Genomic DNA, 17,807 nt, shown 5'->3' with positions numbered 1-17,807 from the left:
AAAACTTAGTATATTTGTAAAAGATACTTTCCCAGATGTACATACGTGCAAGCAGTTTAAGACCACTACTCATTTAAGCTTCCATTGTAAAATGTCTCCATTGCTCAAAAATATATCGACAAAGTAAATAAATATATGTGCTATATATTGACCAAGGAGGCAGAATGTTGGTCGGTACTATCATTTTGGTATTTTTTCTCAAATTCTATATCACAAGTATCTACACAATTTTACCCCAAATAACTGCGCACTATAAATTCTATTTCAATTGACATACTATTCTTAATAAATAAAATGCTACAAGAAGCGATCTGCAATGTTTTTTCAGAGCTTATAAGAATTAAAAAAAAAAAGAAAAAAAAATGAAAATCAACTTTGGTTTAACTTAATACTAAATAATGAAAGTTTATATAAACAAAAGCCCCAGAAAATAGAGACTTAAAAAAGACACAGGATCTATACATGAAACAAGTCGATATAAGATACATAATAGATTTGGACATATAAACATATAAATCCACAATAACAAATCAATAATACAAAAAATAGGCAACACATATAAGCAATATACTTAAACTTTATATACAAATACACTTAAAAAAAGTGCAATTTTTTTTTGTTTTACAATAAATATATCAGAGAAAATTAATCTAACGCTATGGACTCTAATATCTGCAAACAAAGAAATGTTTAACATCGCAATTCAACAGCCCTTAATAACAATTTTTTTTTTGTAATATACCTCAAAATTATAGAGCTCTTCCATTTAATATTCATCATCAGTATGCATTTACTAAATTTTCAAGTCTCGCTTTTATAATTTATTTATTAATAATTCGAAAATTTAACATGCACATGAGTACAAGACATGTTAATGAATTTACAAGAGGGTAACACTTGTAAAGAGCTCTACCATTTTGGAAATGAAGAAAAAAAAATGAATCACATTTACGATACACCATCAACACTTGACAACATTTTGATCAGCAGAACCACATTTACAATTATTTAAATTACAAACATATTATACATGTAAATTGTACAACATATGATTTATAGAAAGACAAAAAAAAGTAAAAATACATTTTAAAAAAATTTGAAGTTTCGTCAACAAATTTAAAAACGACATTAAATATAAATAGATTAAAATGAAATGGAATAATGGTGAAGATAAAAATGAATGATGATAGAGAGACCACAAGAGACAACAAGAGAGCAATATCAGGAAGGCACAGAACAGCGATGACTACTTCTTGTTCGGAGTCCCTCGCTGGGTAAGGCCTTCGAACCTCTTGAATGTATAGTTGATGAACACCCAATCCTTGTGGGTCACTTCTCCGTCCTGAGGCACTGGTGCTGCTGCTAAAATTGCAATAAGTACATTAAATAATTTTTATTGTAAAATAATAATTATATTTAACTTTCAACCAATTAGTGAAAAGAAAATTTATCAGCAAATAATTGTTCCATGGCTTCAATAATTGAATTAAAAAAACATTGGTTCATATTAACTTTTGTGTAATAACGATGTTTTTTATAAAGTTTACATTGTCGTAAGAAAATTTTTCAAAAGTCGTTTGCAGTTGTATTTTAATTACAATGGATAACTAACTGAAGGAATTGAACATTAAAATATTGAAGTGAGGAAAGATTTCTCGATTAGGAAATAAAAACTAAAGTACTCATTATAAGGACACAGTCAACAAACTAAAATTATAAGAAAATATATTTTAAAAACAGGAAATATTCAAAATGAGGGAATCTGAAATGCCATTTATTCGGCAATGTGACACTGGTGCTCTAAAGGGTACTTCTCAAAATAAATGTAAAAATTAATAAAAGAAGATGATTAATAAAGGGTTTGTTATAATTATAATAGTTAATATACAAACAACCTTTAAACTAAAAGGTGATAACTATTATGATATGAGCAATTTAATGTAATGAAAGTAGTGATGCAATAAAAGAAGAAATTTAAATTCAAAACAGAATAATAGCTAGTATAAATGGCACTGAAAAGTAACAATTGAGAACACTAACCTAATTAGGTAAGTATAAGTAGAAACAAAAAAGATGAGTTTTAATGTCAAAGCTTTATCACAATATTTTCATATTATATTACCAAGTAAATAATGCTTGTTTCTTTTTAACAAATGTGTATTAAATTTGAAAAATGATTTCTTTTGAGTACTTTAATTTTAACTGCTTCATATTTTCCCCCCTGAAAATGATTTTCAAAATGGGATCCACTTATATTTGGAGTCAACCTATATTTAAGCAAATACAGTATTAATAACAATTAATTAGCACAACAGACACAGCTTTTCTATGACATGTTCATTATTAGATATAACTAATAAATATTAGATATTCTTTTGTAGCTGATACAAAAGAATAATCACATAATGTGATATGAAAAACCAAAACCAACTTCAGGGATTTACCAACTTATTTTTTGAAAGCATTTTAATCAATGAAGTTATCAAGAGGAGACCATAACACAAAAAGAAAAGACAATCCTCCCCCGCCCCACTAAGACCCCAGGGGAGCGACAACCCTATATCACTTTTGAAATATTAGCTTAAAACAGGAAGAGGAGACTTTAAGATAGTTAAATCGAGCAATATTTAAAAAGTGTTAAATTAAATAAAAAAGTTAAATGACATATTTCATTTTATGAATTTATTATTTTTTTTTTAACAAAAAATATTGGAGGCAAATATGACATCCTTTTTTCTATAATTTAAATAATTTATATTTTTATTTAATTAGAATAAAAAAGAACATAGAAATATTTATTTAAAATATAATATAGACATACGTATTTCTAGTTTGACATCTGGGAATTCATCAAAGTTGGAGGTATCATCAATTGACTTCACGTCAACTGGTATTGCTGCAGGCCGCTCCCTCATGTGATCCCAGTCAACACCAATAAAAAAAGGTGCATTACGGAGCTCCTCTATCCCTAAAACATTAAATCAAGAATAAATCAAACTACTTTAAGACAATTTATAATTGATAGAATGTTGATTTTTATGTTATGTATAATTCTTAATAAAAGTGGAAACCATTTTATGATACACAAACTAAATAGAACTAGTACTAATTTACCCCTAGAACTGCCAAGTCGTTTATCACTTTCCATACAGAACCTTAGGACCGTCTCTTTCGCCTCCTCGGAGATGGGTACTTCAGGTGGAAATGTAAGTGTCTCACGCCAATTCATCACTTTCCTATATGTTTCTTGTGGATTTTCAGAACAGAATGGAGGGTAACCTATTAAAAAAACAAAAAATTGAGGTAATAATTAAAACTATTTTAAAATAAAAGTACCATTTATAATAATTAATAGTTACTGGATATTTTACTGTTTACTTTGAACTTTGAAAGGCACTTTAAGATAGTTAAATCAAGAAATATTTAAAAAGAGCCTGAAATTGAAAAACGGCATGAAACCCTCCTCTACCGCCCTCAATGGTAGCCTTACTTATCTGACTTCTCAAACAGACAATTGCAGGGAGAAGGTTCGTTGATGTACGACATGTCATAATCTCATGAGAGGAGATCATAACACAAAAAAAAAAGCAATCCTTTCCAGTCGGACCTGCCATACTAAGTCCCTCTGGGAGTGACGATCTTATATGACTTTTGAAATATTTGCTTAAAACAGGAAGAGGAGACTTGAGATAGTTTAATTGAGTAATATTTAAAAAGCACCCGAAATTAAAAAATGGCGTGAAGGATGGCCATCATAATAATCACATAATAAATATAATAAAAACAATATAATAATCATGATAGGACAGCAAAACAGTCAATCTCAGATTAAAAATAAGAAAAAATAAAGCAAATATTATGACAAGAGGTCTAGTTTGTAAATTATAAAATGAGATATTATAAAGGGACAAAGAGAAGACAAGAGTAGCATGAAAAAAAGAAATTAAAAATAAAATAATAAAAAAATTTTTTATTTTTTATTTAAATAGGTACATACAGTAACATTTAAAAAAAGTTTTAACTGCACCAGTGGCCTGTCAAAAAAGAAGATGGTGGAACTATTTAATACGCCAAAAAAAAAAAGAAAAGAAAAGAAAAAGAGAAACACCAATTCTGTAAGTAAGGAAAAAATATTGATAAAAAATGGCCGCAAAATCACCTTGCACTTATCGTGCACCAGCTCTGTCCCTTCTCGTCGCACCTACTGCCCCATTATCTTTGTGCCATCTTTAGCATTTAAAGGGTTAATATTACAGATATATTCTGCCATAAAAACTGTTCATACCTATTAACATTTCATACATAATAACACCAAGGCTCCACCAATCACAGGAAGGGCCATATCCAGTTTGTAGAAAGACTTCAGGTGCTATATAGTCAGGTGTGCCAACTGTTGAGTAAGCTAGTTGTCGTCGATTCCTTTTCCAACTTTCAGCTCTACGTTTACTATCCATTGGATTTGATGCTGAAACATTCAATACATGTTCAGAATGTTAGCAAAATATATCAACTAACTTATTCAATGCTACTAAAAAATGAAATATTTACTTGCTTTGTTCAAATTTAATTATTTCTTAATAATTTCTTTATCATAAGCACTTTATATTCTGTCATTTGCCATTTTACAATCAACAAACCTGCCCAATGATTTGCATTCCATTGTATTTTTTTCTTTCTTTGTTTATTTTTATTTCAGAATAAAATTACTGAATGTAGAAAATTCTGAACTAAAAAAAAAATTGAGCTAGCTGAGCCCAGCTGAGTTTAGAAACATATTGTGCTTAATGGAGGATTAGTAGTGTAATTAAAAAAATAATTGAATCCTCTATACGGTAATTTCATTTGGAAGTTATCCTAGAGGTAACCATACTATTCTAACCATGAAGGAGGGTCAAGTTTTCATTTTATGGAATCACCACAAATATAAAAATCGAAATAAATTTGGAGAATCAAAATTGATAATTATTGATTAATATATCGAATATTAGCAGAACAAAATGAGGAAACAAAGAGCAGTAAAGCAGAAGGATGTAAGAAGAGATATTGTAGTTGAATAAGAAAGGATGATTGAAAAATATTAAGATGGATTAAAAAGAAAATGGGTGGCTGAGGCCTATCCAATGGCCAATGGTGAGGGCCACCATTCTGCAGATGGGTAAAATTGTTGGTGGACGGTGGACACTGGAAGCAAGGGTTTATCTGAATCTGCCTGCCTGTCTTAAACACAAGGAGTACAGCCACCTCATAGCCAAGTGTGAAAAACCACTTGTATGTAGGTGGTGTGGTGGTGATGGCCATTTTCACTGTTAACAGAAGGAAGTTCCCAGCTAACTGCAAGAATTGTGAGGTAGTAGATAAGCCAGTTGAAGAAAGGAGGCACACAGTGGGTGGCAGAGATTTCTCACTCTACTTGAAGAAGAATAGTAGACTGGAGTATAAGGTATAGCCCCATAAATAAGGAGCACAATCACGCACTATGATTTACCCTGTTTATTGTTCCCTAAATAAATTGTCCAAGAGAATTGTATAATAAGAGCTTAATAAATAAATGTTATTAAACTGTCAGCAGTAAATCCAGTTGTTGTATATATATATGGTTGACCATATAACTTAAAATATGAAATGAATGAAAAATATATTTTGATGACTATTTCCTGTATACACGACATATTTGAAATAAAAATATAACCATTAAACAGCCAGCCACCTCTCCTTCACGCTTCCGATTTATTGTCAATGTCTGTTTAACCTATCGCTTTGAACAAGTAGGTGGTCCTGATTTGTTCTTTGCTCATTTATTATCATCATTACTAATTTTAATTGTATTTTTCTTTCACAACCTTTATTTAATCTCAACTTACTTATTCATTTTCCATCTGTTAGTGTGTTTAAATTTTGTGTTCCTACATCTATGTTTAACACTTAACTGTATATTTTATGTAATTTTTTATTCTTACCATTGTTACGTAATTTTTTATTCTTACCATGGTTATGTAAATTTTTGTTCTTTTTTATTATGTAATTTTTTATCATTGTTTATTTAAGTTTCTTTTATATTAATACTATTTGATGTCTTCCTTCCTTTTATTTATACAGTGAAGTCTCACTTATACGAAACATTCAGTTATGCGAAGAATTTCTCAATCCCCTGCAAACACCCCTTAATTATGTGTATGTAATTATCCATTTATACGAAACTTAGTTATACGAAGGAAAGTTTGGACCGGCTTTGTGTAGATATTAGTAAATTTTATTCAGATCTATGAATTTACTTTTCTTCTGTGGCAAGACAAAGGATGAAAAATACCGTGAAAGACGAAACAGTAAACAACTTTTTCTCGTGAATAACATCCTGTCCCAATGACTCTTTATGTTTACATTCTACTCCCTACTTTCGATTCAAAATAAAAATTGTCAGTCTCTCGTTAAAGCCTGAAGTGAATGTGTGTGAAAAACCAAACAACCTAGTTTTACCATCATGAGCAAAAAAAATATCTTTCTGTGGAAGACAAAATTAAAATTTTATAAGAAGTTGATGACAATCCGAATGTAACGAAAATTGAAATCACAAAAAGAGCTCGAACGCAAGGTGGCCAGTACGTCAATTTGGGAAAGGCTTTGTTCGCTTGGTTTCATCAAAAACGGGCAGACAGTATCCCAATAAGTGGACCATTGCTCCAGCAAAAGGCCCTGGAATTTTCTAAAAAACTAAACGTCACTGGAGACTTCAAAGCACCTACAGAATGGCTTCAGAAGTTCAAATTAAGGCATGAGATTACTGGTCGGAGTGTCTGCGGCGAATCCACTAGTGTTGATGTCTCATCGGTTGACCATTGGAAAAAAGAGGTCCTACAAACGATAGTAAAGGACTATGCCTTATGCGACATTTTTAACAGCGATGAAACTGGCCTATTCTTTAACTTGTTGCCCTCCAAAACATTGGCTGAGAAGAACGACCCCCTGCTTCGGAGGAAAGAAAAGCAAACAATGAACGCTGATGGAACAAACAAAATGCGACCCCTCATAATTGGAAAATCACAGTAACCCCGGTGTTTCAAAAGTGTACCGACTTTCCCAGAAGACTATGACTACAGCACAAAGGCATGGATGACAAGCAAAATTATCGAAAAGTATCTTCAACAGTTAGATTCAAAAATGGGCAAAGAAAAATTCTTCTTTTAATGGATCGCTGTGCCACCCACCATCCAGAAATCAAATTAAAAAATGTTCGTGTTGAATTTTTTCCAGCAAATTGTACGAGTCACCTTCGGTCGCTTGACCTCGGCATAATTGCTACAATGAAGGCTTACTACCGAAAACACCTTTTACAACACACAATATCACTCCTAGAAGCAGGAAAAAAAACAAAAAACATTGATGTTCTACAGGTAAGCTTTAAACATAATATGGAAACTATGTACATATGGTCCAATCAACATATTTTTTCCTACACTTTTACAGGCTATGCAGTTCACATCAGTAGCTTGGAATGCTGTTCAGCCTACTACTATCGAAAAGTGCTTCCGTAAAGGAGGGATCGCTCTAGAAGATTTGGGACATGAAGAAACCACCGAAGAGGTAGAAGTTTTCAAAAACCCTCTAGAGTGGTCTAATGTTCTTCCGACATAACATTCGAAAATTTTGTAGATTACAACAACAATCTGGCAGTCTGCACGCCGCAAAGCGAAGTAGCCATAATTGCAGAAATTGCCACAACTCCAACCGAAGGAAGCTCGGCCGATTCCGATTCAGATGACTAAGATCCTTTGCCTCTTCCATCTTTTGCAGAAGCTCTTGAAGCATTTGAAGTTGTAAAACGTTTTATATAAGCAAAAGTAATGGTGTATTCAACCAAAAGCAACATGAAACATAACGCAATTTTTTTGTCAAAAATTAAAAAATTAGGATTAAAGATAAATTAAATTTTTATACAATAAATAATTTTTTTCACTTTACTTTGTTTTTCTTTCAACTGCATACAACATACGTATATGTGCCTACTAAGAGTTTTTGGTACCCCCTCATATTTGTATAACTGAGACTTCACTGTATATAATTTTCTTATCACTTATTTTTTACATAATATTTATCCTACCTTAATTTACCTTTTGTATCTTATTGTTGTAATGTTCTTAGCTGTTTTTGTATCTTTTTAGCCCTGACGAAGCCCTGCAAAGTGAGGCAAAAAGTCGGATATTAAATAGTTAAAAACTATTTTTTTTTTTTTTTTTTGACCGCAATCCTGACCATCTTCATATTATAATTTACTGTCCTCTCAAAATCCAATATAGTTCCTGTCATATCATGATCTCATCGAGATCTCCTATAATCTTCCCACTTCTAACCTTGTCCCTAAACAAGTCTCCTGGCGAAACCTTGATTCCATAATCCAAGAAACCATCGATCTTATACTCGATTCACTATCCAGTTCCATAGCACCCATCTATTCCTCCCACTCAATTGACAAGATGGTGGAATGCCTCACATCCAATCTCTTAACCTTCCTTAATCAACTCGGAACCTCTTAAATCCTTTATCTTCTGATGCCCACCAGCCCCCTGGATAAACACGGAAATTCGAGAACTGATGAAAAGAAGAGACACAGCCAGAAGACGCTTTAGACGCACTAGACATCCTGATGACTATTGCCATGTTCAAATCCCTTAGAAACCTTACCCAGTCCTCCTTATGCCGTGCTAAGGTAAACCACTTTCATAACGTCCTCTCCCAAGCTCCAGATCCTAAAACTAAGTGAAAAATACTAAGGAAATCCTCCATCACCGGCTCCACATTCCCTGCTCACTATCCAGTATCACCCAACGACTTTAATGCAATTTTCAGTGACACCCATCTGAACGAGACTGAGACACACCCATCTTCCCCTCCTGTTCCTCAGACTCCATTCAATCCAGATATTTTCTATTACCTTCACATAACACCTGATGACCCAATAGCCTCTATACTCAAATCCCGAACGAATGACATTGGACAAGACCAAATTCCAGTAATAATGATAAAACTAAGTCTACCTGTCATCCTTCTTGCTCTTCTACACATCTACAACTGCTCCCTTCAAAACTCCATTTTTCCCATAGCCTGGAAAAAAGTATTAGTAAGACCACAGAATAAGATCCCATGCCCCTCCATAGTTTCCGATTTTAGGCTAATTTCCATCCTATCAAAGCTGTCCAAATCTTGGAAAGATCGGTACATTCCCACCTCACCTTTTTTCCTTGAATAAAATATTTTCTTTAATCCCTTCCAATCAGTTTTCCGTTCTGGTTATTCCACACAATCGGCTCAGCTAAAAATTTCCCAAAACCTCTACTCCTCTGTAGACCAATAAAAAATTACAATCCTCGTCCTCTTCAATTTTTCAAAAGCCTTAGACACTGTTGATCATACAATTCTCCTCTCAAAACTGCAAAAAGTATCCCTGTCCACTAGTTCCTTGAACTGGTTTCTCTCTCTAAGTGTCCCTCAAGGTTCCACCCTTTTCACCTACCTACCCTATTCTCTCCTCAAATCAAAGAACCTAGGAGTCACCTTTGATCAGCACTTAATATGGAATAGCCACATTTCCCAAATAACTCGAAAAACTATCTCAATCCTTAAACTGCTCCTAAAATCCCGTGATTCATTTCCTCGAAGTACTCATCACCTCCTAGTATCCATGCTTATTCTCCCACATTCCTAGGCTTTCCCATATCTCACATCACTATTCCGAGCAAAGCTGGCCCTATCCCAGTATCGGGAGACAATACCTCCTTGGCACAAACCCTAATAACCAAAAAACCTTTCTACATCATTGACCTCCTTATCCTACATTTATCCATTCACCTATTACACACAAGATCCCAACCCACCGATCTGTGTATCCCTACCTTCAGAACTGCCTCCTATGAAAAATCTTTTTCTGTCCAAGCTACCTCATTTTGGAATTCCTTACCTATATCCATCCGCAAAGCTTCCTCCTTAACCTCATTAAAACATCAACTACACATCCATCTCCTAGAATATCAAACTTCGATGAACTTGTAGTGTAATTTAATGTAGCCAGACAAAAGCTTCATAACTGTTATGGTTAGAGGACCAAGTGTCCCAGAATAAAGATTGATTTTTTCATTTCATTTCATTATTGGATTTTTTAAATATTTATAAAGTCTATAAGAATGTGTGAGTGTGTATGTTTGTTCATATAACCATCACTACTTCATTTGTTTTACCTTTATTTCATTTTATTGGAATAATATCCTTAAGATTTATTATTTGTTAGAGGATTTATCTTTTCTATTTAATAATTGTGATTTTCATTTAAACTTGTAAATATGTATATTAATAGTAATTGTACTTTTTTGTTTATTATATTTAGTTTACTTGTATTTGATTCTTTTTCATTTTTTTTGTTTTAAAAGTTAGTCACTTTATGATATATGATTCTATTTTATTTGTTCTATTTTTACTTTATATATTCTGTTAATATATATATTATGTTATGTATACTGTTGTTCCATTTTTTATCTAATCAAATTCATAATTATAATTATATTTATGATGGTTTATAATTTCATTTTTATTTTGAAAATTTTGTATTTTACTTTAAAGCTCTAAAGCCTAATTCTGACACCTGTAATATTATTCTAAAGGGATCAATTCCTGAATAAATAAAGAATATTATTATATGGTTGCAACTCTATTTCAATAGGTCATAGTACAATTTTAAATTACTTAAATCTTTCATCAATAAATTGTTTTATCTAAACCCAAAAGAATCATTCAAATCGGACTAGTAGTTTTGAAAATTAGAGAGATTAAATAAACATACTCTTCCGCTTCATGTATCAATATAAATAAATTCAATACAAACTTACTGAAATCTGAAGGTTTTGCTTGGCTGAGATCTCTGTAAAAGTCAGTCCTGTGGGACTTCTTTAGCCCTGTACAAAGCCCAAAGTCCGACAGTTTGATATGCCCCCGAGCATCCAAAAGAAGATTATCGGGTTTAATATCCCTAAAGAAAATAATTGCCGTTATTACACTGATTTTCATAAAATAAAAACCAAAGAACACATGACATATTTTAATTTTAAATAAAAATCAATAGATGGCTAAATTAGGTATTTCATAAACTTCAACTACAAAAATAATTCAGAAGTTTCTGATATAATGATATAACTTTATTGTTAAGAGATCTAGAAAAACAAAAGAGAAAATGAATACAACTAAGTAATAGTTACAATTTGATAACATTTTACTTAAGCAGACGGAGGTGCTGTCTGTGAACTTTTCTGAGAGAAAATTTTTCGTTGTGGGTAACTGTTAAAAATTTCCTACAGCTTGTGAATAATTTTTTTACTACTCCTTCTGTCTAGATCATACTGAGAGAATAATTATGTAAAAAGATTGGTTTATATTTTGTCTAGCAATGATTTTTTTTGTAAACTAAACAGAACCTCTCACAAAAAACACTCTTTGAACAATTTTTTTTTCTCTGATTGTGCTATTTTAGTTTCACTATCATCATGATTGAGGTTAGAATATTTTCAAGCTTTAGGAGAACTTGGAAAACCTGAAGCCCAGAAAAAAAAGTAACATGTAAGTTTATAATTATGTTTTGAATTTAATTGTTTTTTAATTTTTGTTTTATTGTTTTGTTTTATAATTTAATAAACAAAAAATTAGGTTATCTAAATATGGATTTACTGAATGAAAAAAATAAATATATTTTTCACTCCAAACGAATTGATTTCTTGCAACCAATGACAAATCTAAATAACACATAAATACTAGAAGTTACTAACCTCAACATGTGAATTTGATCACCATTTTGTTTTAATATTTTGGACCAAATGAAATTATACATGTAACCCTTTTAATTTTTCAATTTGTTTACAAATTTTATTGTGACCCTAAAATTCTTGGGCACCATGGCATAAATTTACTTTAACTGAATTATAAAAGTTATTAAATATTAAATAAAAAAAATTAATAAGAAAATTTGGGTTATAAATTTCATGCAAATAATTCTTTTCTATATTTTAGGGATACAATAATTACCTATGAATGAATCCTAGCTTATGAATAGAATCTATTGCGAGAGCAGTTTCAGCTATGTAGAACTGGGTACATTCCTCACTTAGAGTATCCTTCTTCATGAGGAGCGTCATCATATCTCCTCCTGGCAGGAACTCCATTATGAGGTAGAGGTTGATTGGGTCCTAGAAATATAAAAATAATTCAGTTGTGTATATATTGTAAAAATATGTCATTTCTATTACTACCAAAAATTTTTAAAAGGTGAGAAATGGCTCACTTAAATGATAAAATAGCTTCTTAATAAGGAAGGAAAACAGCCTACATAAACATATCAGCAAATTAATTAATTATTTGAATAATAGAAAATTTATAAAAATATTAACACATTGATAGCATTTTATTCTTAAGTGGAACTAATGCATGTCCTGATCATTGATCAATGTCTAAATTACATCTAAAGTAAAAAACAAAACATCAATACAATGCCATTAACCATTTTAGGAAGTTTGGCCTTTTTAATGAGATGGTGAGCCGAATTAATCAAAAAATTGAAATAATTTATTTCTTATCTGCAACCATTCAACCTGCTAAAACTTTAGTGAATAGCAAATAATTATTGTACTATTCTGAGCAACCTATTTTTAAAAAAATATTTATTTTCTTTAACTTACATTAAGGTAATTAGGTAAACTTCTCTAACATCAGATTCTATCCCTCCTCACATTATTATAAATATTTACATTAAAAACATTTATTTTTAAATAGTTTACATAAGTACAAATGTATATATTTACATCAATATTTTTTTTTAATTTTAGCAAAAAAGGTTAATATTTTCAAAACTATAGTATTTTTTCTGTATCAGTTGAGAGGGACTAAATGGCTGAGAGGAAAGTGGTAACAGGAAAAGTAGAAGTTGTGAGGCTGTGTGAGCCTGCCCCAAAGATCATTTATTTATTTATCACCCTACCCTGCCTATTAGACAATACGGGTGTTCGCAGCAGTGAGTACAACTCATTGCTGCATATGAAAAACATTACATAGCTGTGCACACAGCTTGTTCTTGCTACAAAATAAATCTTGCTACTGAGGCCTTGCTGGTGTAGCTTATTCTCTTCTACCCAGGGAGAAGTGAATAGAGCCCACAGCCTCCTTCCACCCATACACGAAGGTCTTGTAGCGCGGGTAGTTTTCTTTCTTCATCAGTTCAGGAAGATCGCTCTCAGTCAGAACATAGAGTCCTGTTTCCCTCATCATCTTGGCTCTCAATGCTTCATAGGCGGTACAGGCAAGTTCAACGTGCTCGGCAGTCTCAGGAACCTAACAAATTGGGCATAGATGATCGATGTTTATGCCATGTGCGATGAGCTTAGCTCGGAAACCCCCATGCTCAGTCAGGAACAGTGAGATTCAGTAGTCGGGGAGGCCCACGTTGATTCTAGGCATGAACCAACGGTAGAAAAGTAATTCCTTAGGGTGGCCCCTTTTAGGCAATCCACCCACTGTTGATTCCATTCTTGCAAGGTTTCTTCTCGAAGGATCGATCCTCTTCCATCTATTAGGGCTTTTACCAATACTTCTTCTTCTCACACCACGCTCCTATCAGGTTGGCGCACCGACCAGCTTCATCTTTTAATCTAGCTCTGCTGTTCGATGCTACTACTACAGCAAGGTCATCTACATAAGCTGTGGCAGGGAACCGCTCCTCTTCAAGCACCCCCAACAACTCGTCAAAGACCAATTTCCACAGAGCAGGACCAAGCAAACCTCTTTCCATGGTATCTTCGATTTCATAGAAGTTGTTCGGGTCTCATATTTTTGCAATTGGTGGAGTACGCTCGGCCACCACACGCTATCAAAGGCAGAAGATATATCAAACAGGAGGAGCATAACATACTTCTCCGCCCTCTCTTCAACATCACGGCGCACTTTCAGCAAGGCGCCTACGGTTCCTCTGTCTTTAGTGGATCCGTACTGGCGTGGATGGCTAGCTCTTGAGAAGACTGGTCGTAGGCCGTGACCATTATGGTTTCCAACACTTTGCTTATTACGGGGAGGAGGCACATGGGCCTATAAGACTTGGCTAACTGCTTATCCTTATCCTCCTTTGTAAATGAGCTTAACCTCAGCAATTTTCCAGCTTCTCGGAAAGGGTCCTCTATTCAGACAGTCATTGAACACCACTAACAGCTTTTATTCAATGTAGGATATACTATGGTTTAACATTACCACGTCAATCATGTCTAAAGCAGGAGCACGACCAGTCCTTTGCTTAGCTACAGCAACACAGAGATCCCATATGTCCCACAGTGGGCACAAATCCGTACCAGGTGAAAATATCGTGGCATCCCTTATGAATCTATCCTTTTCATTATCTTGGGATGGGTCAGCCCTTGGGTAGGTTTCCTCGATGAACATCTTACATGCCTCGTCCAGAGTAGATGCTTAGTTACCTCCATGCTTCAACCCTGAGATTACCTGCAGTGGGGTCAGCTTACCTAACGCCACTCTATATGCTATACCCCAGGGATTCTTGGATGACTGCTCGACGATGAACTCATTCCAAGATTTCCACTTACGTGACCGCACCTAGTTTCGATATGCCCTGCCCTTAGATCTGTACTCATCACGGAGGGCTTGTAGAGCTCTCTTTTCATGGTAGTTAAGGCCAGCGTCCACCATGGGACAGATCGAGCCCTTCCCTTCCAGTGCCGGAGAGATTCCTCAGGCGTGTCACGAATAATGTCTGTTATTCTGGTCAATCAGTAGTCTAAGTCATCGAGTTTGACCGTTCCCGCCGCATCCCATTCCTCGTCAATTTTCCCTTGAGGATTGACCGAAAAGCATTCCAATTTGCTCCTCGGGTTATGTACCCCTTCTCAATGCTGTGGAAACTTTCAGGACCTTCTTTAAGCTTGAAAGCTATAGCTCGATGGTCGTAACTCGTCTCAGATCTGGGAACCCAATCAATAATTCAGTTCGCAATTATGGGCGAGCCCAGCGTCACATCAATCCAACTCTGCCCCCTTACACAAGAAACTGTAGGGATGGCAGAAGTTTCATTCAATACTACTAGCTGGCTCCTCGCAATAAACTCTTCGAGCTTAGCACCTCTTCTATTTGTTCGACTGGATCCCCATATCATGTTCCAGGAGTTTGTGTCGGAGTAGATTATTACGCTTCTAGATCTAGCGGTAACCATCTCCAAGGCAGCTATGTCATCGTCAATATCATTGCAGTTTGGTAGGTAAGCCGATACCAGCGTAAAGGTGACATCTCCCCACCTGACATAGCATGCTACGGAATCCGCAGTGATATATTGCCCCAGATTCATCACATCGAGGTTCGGATTATTAACTACTATAGCAGCCCTGGGCCTCCTCTCTCCACTGTTCAGGGCTATAACCCTTGAGGTGAGGCCAAACCCCGTGACCAAGTTTCCATGGCAGCTCGGTTTCTGGATCGCCATAATATCGTATCGTTGTGAGAGCGCGTAGTTCGTCGTCACGATGCGCCGCAGCCCATGTTGGGCTGGAGAATGTTAATGCTACTCATAACAAGTCCTTTTTCTGCCTCATTAGCCCACTTTAAGTGCACAGAACAATCTCTGCAGCCCACCTTGTGTTTTTGTTGGCTAATAGGAGTGTTCGCTCATTGACAATTAATGGACAACAGACCATCCAGTTCTTTTTTCTTTGGACATTCCTTCATCGTGTGACCACTCACGGCACACCAGATGCAGACAACAGCATCTACTATACATGTGCCCTTAGTGTGGCTGTAGCCCTGACATCTACTGTATCGGGGGCGTCAAGATAGTCTTTAGAGGACATGTTCCACCATCCTCCATTTATGCTTTCCATTTCTAAGAGTAGGAACCGAACGGTTGGGTGCACTTCTAACACCCAATTCTTGCTCAACCCATTTCTAGCTCCTGAGGAGAAAAGTGGCCGAAGGTCATCAATGATCAGTGGAATAGAGTCTGGCTTTTCGGGTATTCTGCCCCATAAAAATCTCACCAGTTCTGCTGAAGTCCATGAGTGAGGAACTCCACTTCTAGCCTTGGCTTCTTCCTCAGAGCTAGCCTCGCTTTTAAGCTTTGAGCGTGTAGTCCCTGCCACCCAATCACTTTGTTGGTATCACCACAATCATCCATGCGAACTAAAACAGACCCCACCTTGGTTGCATGGACTATAGTAGCCTTAATACCAATTTCTTCAGTTGGCGGCAGCTTGTTAATAACATCCATTGGGTTCTTGCTCGAACCACTGATGGTGACATATGTTGATTGCGGAGAGTGTCTCGGCTTTCTTGGCAGGGATTTAACTATCTCCATCATTGTTCTCACTTGCTTATTTTCATCACATACCAGATTTGGCTCCATTTTATTGTCTATATTTGTTTGCGACTTTTTACTCGCCGCCTTGGCCTTTTTCCTGCTTCTTTTGCTAGTGTATACCTCAAAAGATACAGTTGAAGCTGAAGGTTCAGCTATGTCAATGCCTACACACGCTTGTTGCGGTTCCCTATAAACACCACCACTAGGTTCTAGGCATCGAAGCGTTGTATCGTTCGGTGAAGTGGACGTCAAAGCTTTTGGTATAGAAGTTTCAACTATAACATCCACGAGCAGGTTATGGAATCGTGATGAAAATGTTTCACAAATCGCCTTCTCCACAATAGCAGAGATATCACTATTGGTGTCTTCATTAAACCCATGAAGTAATGTTGCCAACAGATCAACAATTGATTGTATCTTTTTGTTGATATGATCGCGTTTGCTCAAAACGGTTTTCTTTTCATCACGCTGCATGTACACCCAAAGGTTTTCCTGAATATGTTTAGCGTCATTAAGTAAGCTACTCGCTTTATCAATTTCAGATTTTCCATTAACGGGTGAGGCAACCCGAGTCCTTATAGCTGTGGATTGTGTTTCATTCGATTGCTTCTCTGCTTCCATTTCGAACACACTTTCTGTTACCACTGCCCCAAAGATCAATGAATGGATCATTGAAGTTCCACTGGATTAACTTACTTAAAAAATAAATAAACCCTTCTCTGTTTTATGTTTTCAACTGGCCCCCTTTAAACTGTGAGTATATAGAAAACAATAAATCAATCACACTTCAATAAAAATCATATATAACATATAATAATAAAAATGATTCACCTGAAAGGAATAATACATTTTGACGACCCATTGATGGTCAGCCTCTACAAGGACATCTCGTTCTGCTCTGACATGCGCCACTTGTTCCTTCTCCAGCATATCTGCCTTGCGAAGGATTTTCATAGCGTAAACATGCCCAGTATCCTTTTTCTGTACAAGCCTCACCTAAACAAAAGGATACTTCTTTTATTATATCTTAAGATATACAGATTTTGCTGTCTATTCTGAACAAATTCATATCATAGGAACAGTTTAAAAATCTTAATTTTGCCAAGTATCTGTCATCAGGATGCCAGGATAATCACTGAAGGCAATTATCCAAAAATAAGTTAATTAATTAATTTATATAGGGTCCTGCAAAACTACTATTATAATTGAATTCTTTTCCAGAGGCTTTTTTGTGTTTACCAGTTTATCAATTATTGAATATCTTTATATTTATAAAATATTGTTACCATTTAAACATAGGATACAAGTATCCCTTCTTGGAGGACAGGTACCGGTGCAGATGATTTAAAGATATTTATACGATTATGCAGTTCAATACATATCAATTTAAACAGAACTCAGATTTTAGGTATGCATGAATGTGTCATATATA

General features: G+C 34.7%; 1 protein-coding gene across 10 annotated transcripts in view; it reads right to left on the bottom strand.

Moving 5' to 3' along the window:
* Positions 1 to 476: 476 nt before the first annotated feature.
* Positions 477 to 17,807, bottom strand: part of trc (Serine/threonine-protein kinase tricornered) — a 334,990-nt gene continuing 317,659 nt past the window's right edge. For all 10 annotated transcript variants that reach the window (XM_067047828.1, XM_067047832.1, XM_067047835.1 and 7 more), the window contains 7 exons: positions 17,207 to 17,371; positions 12,058 to 12,218; positions 10,872 to 11,011; positions 4,286 to 4,465; positions 3,115 to 3,279; positions 2,822 to 2,968; positions 477 to 1,362 (listed from right to left, as the gene is read on the bottom strand). In XM_067047828.1, coding sequence (XP_066903929.1) covers positions 1,247 to 1,362; positions 2,822 to 2,968; positions 3,115 to 3,279; positions 4,286 to 4,465; positions 10,872 to 11,011; positions 12,058 to 12,218; positions 17,207 to 17,371 — 1,074 coding nt within the window. In that variant the 3' untranslated portion in view covers positions 477 to 1,246. The remainder of the gene's footprint in view (positions 1,363 to 2,821; positions 2,969 to 3,114; positions 3,280 to 4,285; positions 4,466 to 10,871; positions 11,012 to 12,057; positions 12,219 to 17,206; positions 17,372 to 17,807) is intronic.

The sequence above is a fragment of the Halyomorpha halys genome, unplaced genomic scaffold, assembly GCF_000696795.3.
Source record: "Halyomorpha halys isolate HHAL.00 unplaced genomic scaffold, Hhal_1.1 Scaffold34.1, whole genome shotgun sequence".
Classification (NCBI taxonomy): domain Eukaryota; kingdom Metazoa; phylum Arthropoda; class Insecta; order Hemiptera; family Pentatomidae; genus Halyomorpha; species Halyomorpha halys.
The sequence above is the reverse complement of the archived record's forward strand: the minus strand, read 5'-3'. Positions and strand labels throughout refer to the sequence as shown.